The sequence below is a fragment of the Nuphar pumila genome, chromosome 16, assembly GCF_984573655.1.
Source record: "Nuphar pumila chromosome 16, dmNupPumi1.hap1.1, whole genome shotgun sequence".
Taxonomy (NCBI): domain Eukaryota; kingdom Viridiplantae; phylum Streptophyta; class Magnoliopsida; order Nymphaeales; family Nymphaeaceae; genus Nuphar; species Nuphar pumila.
The window spans coordinates 8,810,190-8,819,434 of record NC_143264.1 but is presented as its reverse complement, the minus strand read 5'-3'; the positions used below and the strand labels follow the sequence as shown (position 1 = coordinate 8,819,434).

The 9,245-nt window shown below is 38.2% G+C and overlaps 1 protein-coding gene across 2 annotated transcripts in view; it reads right to left on the bottom strand.

The window, feature by feature from the left end:
- Nucleotides 1-8,657: 8,657 nt before the first annotated feature.
- LOC149812870 (protease Do-like 9) overlaps nt 8,658-9,245 on the bottom strand; it is a 62,535-nt gene continuing 61,947 nt past the window's right edge. For both annotated transcript variants that reach the window (XM_089992390.1, XM_089992389.1), the window contains 2 exons: nt 9,095-9,199; nt 8,658-9,026 (listed from right to left, as the gene is read on the bottom strand). In XM_089992390.1, coding sequence (XP_089848516.1) covers nt 8,928-9,026; nt 9,095-9,199 — 204 coding nt within the window. In that variant the 3' untranslated portion in view covers nt 8,658-8,927. The remainder of the gene's footprint in view (nt 9,027-9,094; nt 9,200-9,245) is intronic.

Here is a 9,245-nt window from a genome sequence, read left to right as displayed (position 1 = left end):
GGTCATGTTTGACATATTTTGAGTAGTGAATTGGCCATGTTTGGCATATTTCACTAGTCATGGCCAAAAGGAGTGGTGCCAAAGTGAGTACCATCTACATCATTTCCAAAAAAATATTTGGAAGAAAAAAAAGTATGATAAAACTTTTTTGAGAAAAAGTCAGATCTTAACATCCAACTTTTGTTTTCCTGGAAAATGAGCAAAAACTTATTAAACAGTTCATATTAAAGTTTTTCATGTTTACTAAAATCATAGAGAAATGCAGTGGCGGAGCCACGGGTGGGCATGGGTGGGTGGTCGCCCACCCTAGATTTCGAAACCGAGTCGACTCGCGACTCGGGAAACCGAGTCGACTCGCGACTCGGGAAACCGAGTCGACTCGGGACTCGTGAAACCGAGTCGACTCGGGACCCGGGCTCTCGATGAGTCTGGAGCCTGCCAAAAGGGGGCGAGGGGTAAAACCCTCGCCACTTTTTCTCTTTCCTATGTGCTCTGCCCTTCTATTCCGGCATTCCGTCACCGGCAACCCCATTCGTCGGCTCTCCTCCCCTGTCCTCTGCAGCCACCGGCGACTGTCGCCGGCCTCCCTTCGGTGAACCCGCGGTGCCCCCCAAGCTCCGACGAAGCGAGGCACAGGTGTAGCAGTCGGACCTTCCTCCTCGTTCTCCGACGACCATCGCTAGCCGGCGTAGCCGCCGACCGTCGCACTATCGCAGGTAACCTCCCCTCTCTCTTGCTTTTCTAGTCGATTGGCAGACACCGCTCCGACATTGGTACTACTGTTTCTTGGTTTATCCCAAATTAGGGACAGTTCATTTGTTGCCTTGCCTTTTATTCACGGCTTAATGCATGATTCATCTTTCATCAAGGAAGCAAATCTGTTCATGACATGGTGGATTCTTTTTGTTTGGTCTGCTTTCACCTTCGTGTGTAGTGCACTTCATCATTTTGGCATTATATTTGTTTCTTAATATATTTTATTATATTAATCACAATTGTCAATTCAAGAATTTTATCCTTGTAGCATTTGGTTTCTTACCTTGACCTTGAACTGTGGCAATGATTTTTTTCTGTCTAGATGAAATCTCTGGAGGTGATTTTCATTAAAGATGTTTGATTTATGTATAGGTTTCATGTGGTGGAAATTCATTCATAATTGATATAAAGTCAATATGTTATTTCAGTTGTTGATCGTACCAAATGTGATTGCAGTTCATAAAAGTCATTCAATCTTAACAACCAACAGCAACCAAAAGCATAACAGACATCACAAATGGCAAAAACTACAAATTCAAAGAACTATCAGATATTATGTCCTTTAGTTCATGTAGCTTAGCATGAAATAGAATTTTGACAAAGTATGCAAAGCTGGGCCTAAAGAACGTTTCCTGCATTGATGAAGAAAAGCTAGGATATAAGGGATTTGAACTGATGATTGTGTGGTTACAACTGGTCTGTGGCTTTCTCTTTTCTCATGCTGTTCAGATTTTGTCCAGTTTTTACCTTTTCAGCCTACAACATATGCCCATAAGAGAATTATTTGACCCCTTTTCTCTCCTTGAAATATCAAGTAGCTACTAGTTAGGAACTTGCAATGCTATCGCCATGAACTCATGACTCTCATTGCTTGTGTATCAAGAGTAGTACAGTCATGACCACTTGGCTATTTTGTTCATACTTTTGTTGGTTGATTGTTGTCAAGTTTGGTTGACACTTTTCTCAACCATTTGTGAATTCATTCCCTCAGATAACTTGAGAAACCCGCCCACTAAAGCCTTGCTATGCTGCTGCTTTTTCTGGTCTTTTCTCTTAAGAAGACACCACGATAATTCTTGAGGCTAGTCTAGTTAGAATTGAGGCTGCAATGATTGTGTGCGCTTAGAGGAAACCCATTTGCCAGGATTAATTTAGCTCTGGGCTTTTTGGTGGCAGCAAATTGCTCAATGTGTCATAGACTGGTGTTAGAATGGAGCTCCCTTGTCAAGTTTTTAGGCGAATTCTGTTGGTTCTTTTGCACAAGTAGACTGCCTAAGGGTCTGAATGTTGTAGGCTCCATGTTATCAAAACTGGAAGGTGCATACTGTAAAGCAAAAGAGGTTGACAAAATCTACAGAAAAGTTGAGGCCCAAATAACAGGTAACCAAGAACTAAATATCCTGCTTGGAGAGGTGCCTCTTCAAAAGGTCATGAATATGGGGAACTCAATGGAAATAACTATTGCAGCTTTCTATTAGTCATAGTGGATGACTGCTTATTATGCCACACTAAGTACTTTGCTTGTAAGCAAACTTAAGACAAATTGCAAGAAATATACTCGTTAATCGAGTCATGTATTTGTTTCCTATAGTATATACAGAGTTACAATAAGGTGTTTTTTTTCCATCTTTTTGGAAACAAAACCAAATATTATGTAGAAACAATCCCATAATGACACTTAAAATTTTTGGATATGACAGGCTAAAGATAATGGTGATAGCTTTGACTTTAAATTCTGATAACTTCATTTCATATCCCTTTGATTTCACCATTTGCTGAAAAGAACCAAAGCTAACTTAACCAAACTAAATCTACTGCATGAGATAATGATGCATAAAGTTTTGAGAATTGTCCGTGTGTGTGACCATGTTGTTGTTTCTCTTCTGTAGTCTCTTGAATTAAGTGCTTCATGTTATGCAATACATTGTCATTTAAACTGCCCAACTCCTGGCTTGATTGCAGTCAAGATAGTTGGCAGGGAATATTTCATAGGATTTATGCCTCAACGGGGTCTCTTAGGATAATACTAGTGTTGTTATTATGAAGGATTAGCAAGAGTTTCAGTTATCTCAGAGTTCTTGAATGAAAGGAATCGGGTACACATGCACACACACACACACACACACACACACAATTGATCCTTAAGTATAGGACTACAATTCTCTGAGACTTCTGCTAGGTACTATTTGTGGTGTCAATGTTTTGCTTGGGGCTTAGGTTGGCCAGTGTGAATGCTTTCTGCTTGGTTGTGCTATCTGAGTAGGAAGATGTATAAGATTTATCCTGTCAGGTCATTGAATGGAAATGGTAGTTCATACATCATCTGAGTCGCTTGACTTTCCCAACTTGTGTTTTTCTGGTGGGGAGCTTCATCCCCCTTGCCTCTGCGATCCCTTCCCGACAGGAGGCTTTGCCCTCTGTCCCTCGATTATTGGTTGGGGCTTTGCTTCTGATTGCCAACAGGGGACTTCGCCCCCTGCCTTGTTCTTGTTCTTGTTGTCATTTCATTTTACTCGATCATTTTTTGCAATGAGATTTGGCTTATATAACATTGTCATATTTTTTTTTCGTTGCGTAGGAATGGATAAGTTTATAACGAAAGGGTCAATCTTTGATAAATCTTCTGTAACTCGAGATGGAGAACCAAGTCAAAAAATATGCAAAACAGAAAATGATGAATCAGAGTTACCTGCAGACCCTGCACTTCGTCCTTCTATTTCTAGTTATCATCCTAATATCCAAGATAATGTTCGTAGATCATATATGATCCGAGGTTCTTGTCAACCTCGAGATTGTATGTTTCAACTAAACCATAAAAAATGAAGGTTCATTTCAGCTTGGTATGATGAGTATAAGGATTGGTTGGAGTATAGTACAAGTAAGCATAAAGCATATTGTTTGCAGTGTTATCTTTTCAGGCCAAAAAGCACAGAGAAGATTAGTTTAGAGGCATTCGTATCTGAAGGATTTGATAACTGGAAAGACAAGAAGAGGTTTGATAAACATGTTGAAAGCTCTGGAAGTTTTCACAATTCAGCACGAATTGAAGTGTCAAAATTTGATGCAACAAAAACAACATATTGATTCTATACTTTATCAACAAAGTGTTCGACAGAAAGATGAATATAGACTTCGCCTTTGGGCAACTGTTAGTGCAATCAGATACTTGTTAAGTCAAGGATTGACATTTCGAGGGCATGATGAAGCTGAAGAATCTCTTAATAGAGGAAATTTTATTGAGTTGTTGAAGATATTTGCAAAGATCAATGATGACATAAATAAAGTTGTATTGAAAAGTGCTCCAGAAAATAACAAATTGATATCTCCTGATATACAAAAGGATATTGTCAAGGCTGCTTCTATACAAACCACAAATGCTATTATCATGGAACTTGGAGATACTTTTTTTTCTATTTTACTTGATGATTCTCGTGATGTATCAACTGAAGAACAAATGGCTATTGTTTTACGGTTTGTTAATGAAAAAGGTCGAGTGGTTGAGAGATTTCTTACACTTGTGCATGTTCTTGAAACAAGTTCTATGTCACTCAAACAAGCAGTTGAAGAAGCATTCTATAAGAATAAATTAAGCATATCAAGTTTGCGTGAACAGGGTTATGATGGAGCAAGTAATATGAGAGGGGAGTTTAATAGATTGAAAAGTCTTATATTACATGAAAATGCATCTGCATATTATATGCATTGTTTTGCACATCAACTTCAATTGGCATTAGTTGGTGTTGCTAAAAAAAAATCATTGCTTGATGTGTTTTTCAATATATTAGGCAGGTTGTCAACTTTTTTCTCCACTTCATGCAAGAGATCTGAGCTTATTCGAGAAGCAGAATTTATGCGAATTGCTGAAGCACTTGCATTGGGTGAACTTGAAACAGGACGAGGATTAAATCAAGAAATAAGTTCCAAACGACCTGGTGATACTCGGTGGGGTTCTCATTACGATGCTTTGGTTAATTTACTCAGTATGTATTCTTCTGTTATTCAAGTGTTAGATTTCATTGCAAAAGATACATATTCAGGAAAAAGTTCAGATGCAATTATTTTATATCATCAGTTGCAAGATTTTGAATTTGTGTTTTGCTTACATTTGATGTGTAAAGTTTTGGGAATAACTGATGATCTTTCACAAGCACTTCAGCAAAAAGATCAAGACATTGTGAATGCTATGAGTTTAGTCACTATATCAAAACAATGCCTTCAAGGTCTAAGAGACAATGGATGGGACTCTCTCATAAACAAAGTGTTCATATTTTGTAAGAGATTTGATATTCTGATTCCTGATCTAGGGGACTCATATACACCTCAAGGACGTATTGATGTGTTTTATATTATTATTGATTTGCAACTTCAAGAGTTGAATGATCGTTTCACTGAAGCAAATACAGAGCTCCTCCTTTCAATGGCATGCTTGAGTCCAAAGAATTCTTTTTCTGCTTTTGATAAAGATAAGTTGATTCATCTTGCTGAGCTTTACCCTAAGGACTTTTCTAACGTAAACATAATTAGACTGGAAAATCAATTGGATATATATATTGCAGACATGCGAAACAGTGATCAGTTTTTAAATTTAAAATCTTTAGCAGAGCTAGCAGAGATTGATGGTAGCAACTCAAAAGCACATTGTATTTTCTCATGTGTATCTATTGATTAAGTTGGCATTAACTTTGCCAGTTGCAACAGCAAGTGTTGAAAGAGCATTTTCAGCTATGAACAATATCAAAAGTCGTCTACGTAATAAAATGGGAGATGAATGGATCAATGATGCTTTGGTTACTTACATAGAGAAGGAGACATTTGATACCATCAGTGATGATGCAATTATGAATTGCTTTCAAAATATGAAAAATAGAAGATGTCAATTGTAAAATTTTCATGAATTTAGTTGTTTGTATTTCTTAAGTGAACAATTTTTATTTTAGTTTAAAAGTACAATTTAAGGTTTTATCTTATTATGTTCATAAATTTAGTTGTTTGTGTTTGTAACAATTGTTATTTTAATTCAAAGGCTTATTTAAGTTTTATCTCTCCACGAATGACTGTTCCTCCAGCGAAATTTTTTTGGCTCGATCGGTCCGAATAAATGGATCGTCCTTCAAGACCATAGCATTGTCTCCGAGACCCGAAGTCTGCCCACCCAAGGAAAAACTTCTGGCTCCGCCACTGGAGAAATGCACGGGTCCTGCCATTTTGGAATAAGTTTTTCTTTATTTCAAAACTTTATCCTACAATCAAACAGTTTCGTAGAGCTTTTTCCTGAACTTTTCATGCTTCAACATAAACTCTAGAACTCAGTGTCGTCAGTATTGATGTGAATCGGCCCAAAACCAATTTGATAAGAGCCCCATTCAACTCTTAGACGAGTTTTAATATTTTAATTATTTTTATATTAAAAAGGTAAAAATGACCAATTCAACTGGATTCGGTTAGAGTCTAAGGCTATGTTTGGGACCATGGTTCCCACCGATTTAGTGTTGCATTGTGGTTTTTAGGATACACTTTGGGTGTTTGGGAGGCATTGTGTTGTCAAAACCATGCGTTGGGGTTGGTGTTGGCAACACAACTCCATCCCCAACCCGCCATTTTGACTCCCTCCAAGAGAGATGGTCGTCGGCAACACAACAATGGGATGCAACTCTGGAATGTTTCCAACACCCAGGTATGACTTCTCTCTTTCTCTTCTTAAAAAAAACTGACTATTGATTATTCTTCTTTCTCTCTCCCTCTAAGAATAGGAATGGTCAGAGAGCCCTCTTTTCCTTTTATTTTTCTTTTTCAGTTTTTCTTTTTCTTTTTGATTGGGGCAGTGGAAGAAGGTCTCTGGGCATCTCCATGAGTCTAGTGCAGACGGAAAGAAAGTTTTTTTGAGGTTGGTGATTGCTGAATTTTGTATTTTTCTCTTCCTATTCTCAAAATTATGGTGTCAAAGTAAGGCTTCTACTATTCACTTTTCATATTGTATACTCAATGTTTGATTATTTGTTTGAAAGAGTAAAAATGGAGGGTTGCTTACTAACTATTTGATGATTTGCCTGAAAGAGTTTGATGATTGCTTTATTTTATTTGCTTGATTTTTTGTGGTGGCTGAGTTTGTCAATCAGTTGACCCTTGTTTGATGTTGCCTTGGTATTAGTAGGCTTTGAGGTGGGAGCTTTCATTCTTCTCCAATGAGCAAGCATTGCAGGCTAACCAACAAAGACCCAAAAGCCAAAGAATGTTTTGACTATTTTTTACTCCACTCATCAACCTCATAAAATGGCTAGATTTGTCCAAATTATACTTAAGTTTTGAGTCTCATAACCCACTACTATGTTAAACTGTTGACCATTTTTTACTCCAAGAATGCACATCTATTTCGAAGCCAACACCAATTCATGAAAATGTCAAAACCACCTGAAATTCATGATAAGGTCCCAAACATCTTGTGGAGTTAGGAATACAATGAATCCCAACTCCATGTGTTGGCAAGACATGGAAACCATGTTTCCATCCCAACACAAGGCTTCCAAACATATCGCCGATTTCCTGAATCTTGGTTAACGTCCCAAACCAAACCAATACTGAAGACATTGCTTAGAAGTCACATTTTACTCTTTTAAGTAACTATGGTATAAATTGGCAGATGATGTGAAACAGTGGGGCCCTAAAAAAAAAACTGATGTTGTCGTTAAACAAAGATGAAAGCTATAGACGGATGGTGATAGGACATAAATTTTTTGTATCATTACACGAGGTTGAAATTTCATCTTTGTTTAAGGTGATGATTTCAAAACACAAACTTTCTCATGTGATCAACCGGGTCTTGTGTCAAGCCAAAGGCTCAGGATCAAATTTTGCTGGCGCACGGAGACTGCCGTTGCTTTATCACAGCTTTTCTGGTGGGACCTACTGTTTGTACGGTAATTATTTAAAAAAAAACGTTGTGTTGTGTTTTGAAAGTATTACCTGATCTGACCTCTCTCTCTCTCTCTCTCTCTCTCTCTCTCTCTCTCTCTCTCTCTCTCTCGTGCTAATGGGACTGCTGTTGGTCTGAAAAAACTTTTGGGGAAGATGGGTATCAGAGTGGAGGATATCCTGCCCATGGCAGACTGCAATGGTGGTGGTGGTGGAATGCTGCGATCTCACAGGCCAAAACAGGCCCTTTTTTCTTTAAGGTTGTGAAATCTTTCCATGTGTTACAAATGTGATTCATTTTCTCATGGCAAAATGACCCAAATAAACCCATAATTTTCACAAGTAAAATTTTTCTGTGGAAGTTCCCTCTCCTTGGAGAAAGAATTCTCAAATGTCTCAAGGGTGTGATGGATCCAATCACACTGGAATGGATTTGGAGAAAATGCCCTGAAAATAACACATGCACAGCTACACACGTATGTGTGCACACACACACAATACAAACCAGAATTTTTGACATTTCTGATGCTCACCGGGAAAAAGGCTAAGCACAATGTTGTGATTTCACGATCACTCGACAACTTGCACTTAGTGCCAGCAACACATTCAAATTTCTGTTTTTGGATGGTAAACTAGTGACCTAAAACTGCACAAGTGCATCATCCTGTGTGTGTGTGTGTGTGTGTGTGTGTGTGTGTGTGTGTGTGTGTGTGTGTCCACGCGCATGAGCTCACATTTCTATTTGTAACAATGGATGAAAAAAAAAAGAGCGTATAGCCTTTTGGAATAAAATAGCTGGCCGCATCAAAGCTAACAAAGTATGCCACTTTCAAGCCAAATGGATTAAGCTGCTCCTGGTGAAACAACCTGATCCAGTATAAAAAGAATACCAGTCTGAAGTCAAAATTGTTGCCTTTGCTTAATTTATGGATCCCTTTCTGCACTACAAAATTCTTCTCCCCAGCAGACATGATTCTTCTACATGAGGTCCCTGCATAAAAGAATCATATACCAGCAGATGCAAAATGCATGCAGTGATACATGCTCAACATCTGAGAGCTTTCATAGTATTACACTCAATCATTTTTTTGCCAGTTATTTTCTCCAATATTCATGAATCAAGAATGCAAAAAATAAACAGTATAGAGGAATCCAATTTAAGTTGTGCCGAGGATTGAAAATGATGCACCACAGAATGACCCATGTAGCACTATCTAATAAAGTGCCAAAGCTCTCCAATTATGAAATGTTAACAACCCACTTCACGTCCTTAGATCTTCTGACATTGCCGATGGAATACAGTGTGTTGTGAGAATGTCAAGAGTTGCCGCCTTGGCCGTTTTAGTTTCCAAAACAACCATCTGCAAGAGGCCATTGTACAGATGAGAGAGAGAGAGAGAGAGACAGAGAGAGAGAGAAGGAGAGAGACCTGTTGGTAATCCAGATCAAACTGCAAAAATTCACCATCATAGTTTTCCACCATCTCAGCCAGATGCTTTAGATTCTTTATGGACTTCTTGTTGAAAGCAAGAACCTAAAATTGTTCATTCCGAATAAAGATGAGAAAAACCCATTAATCA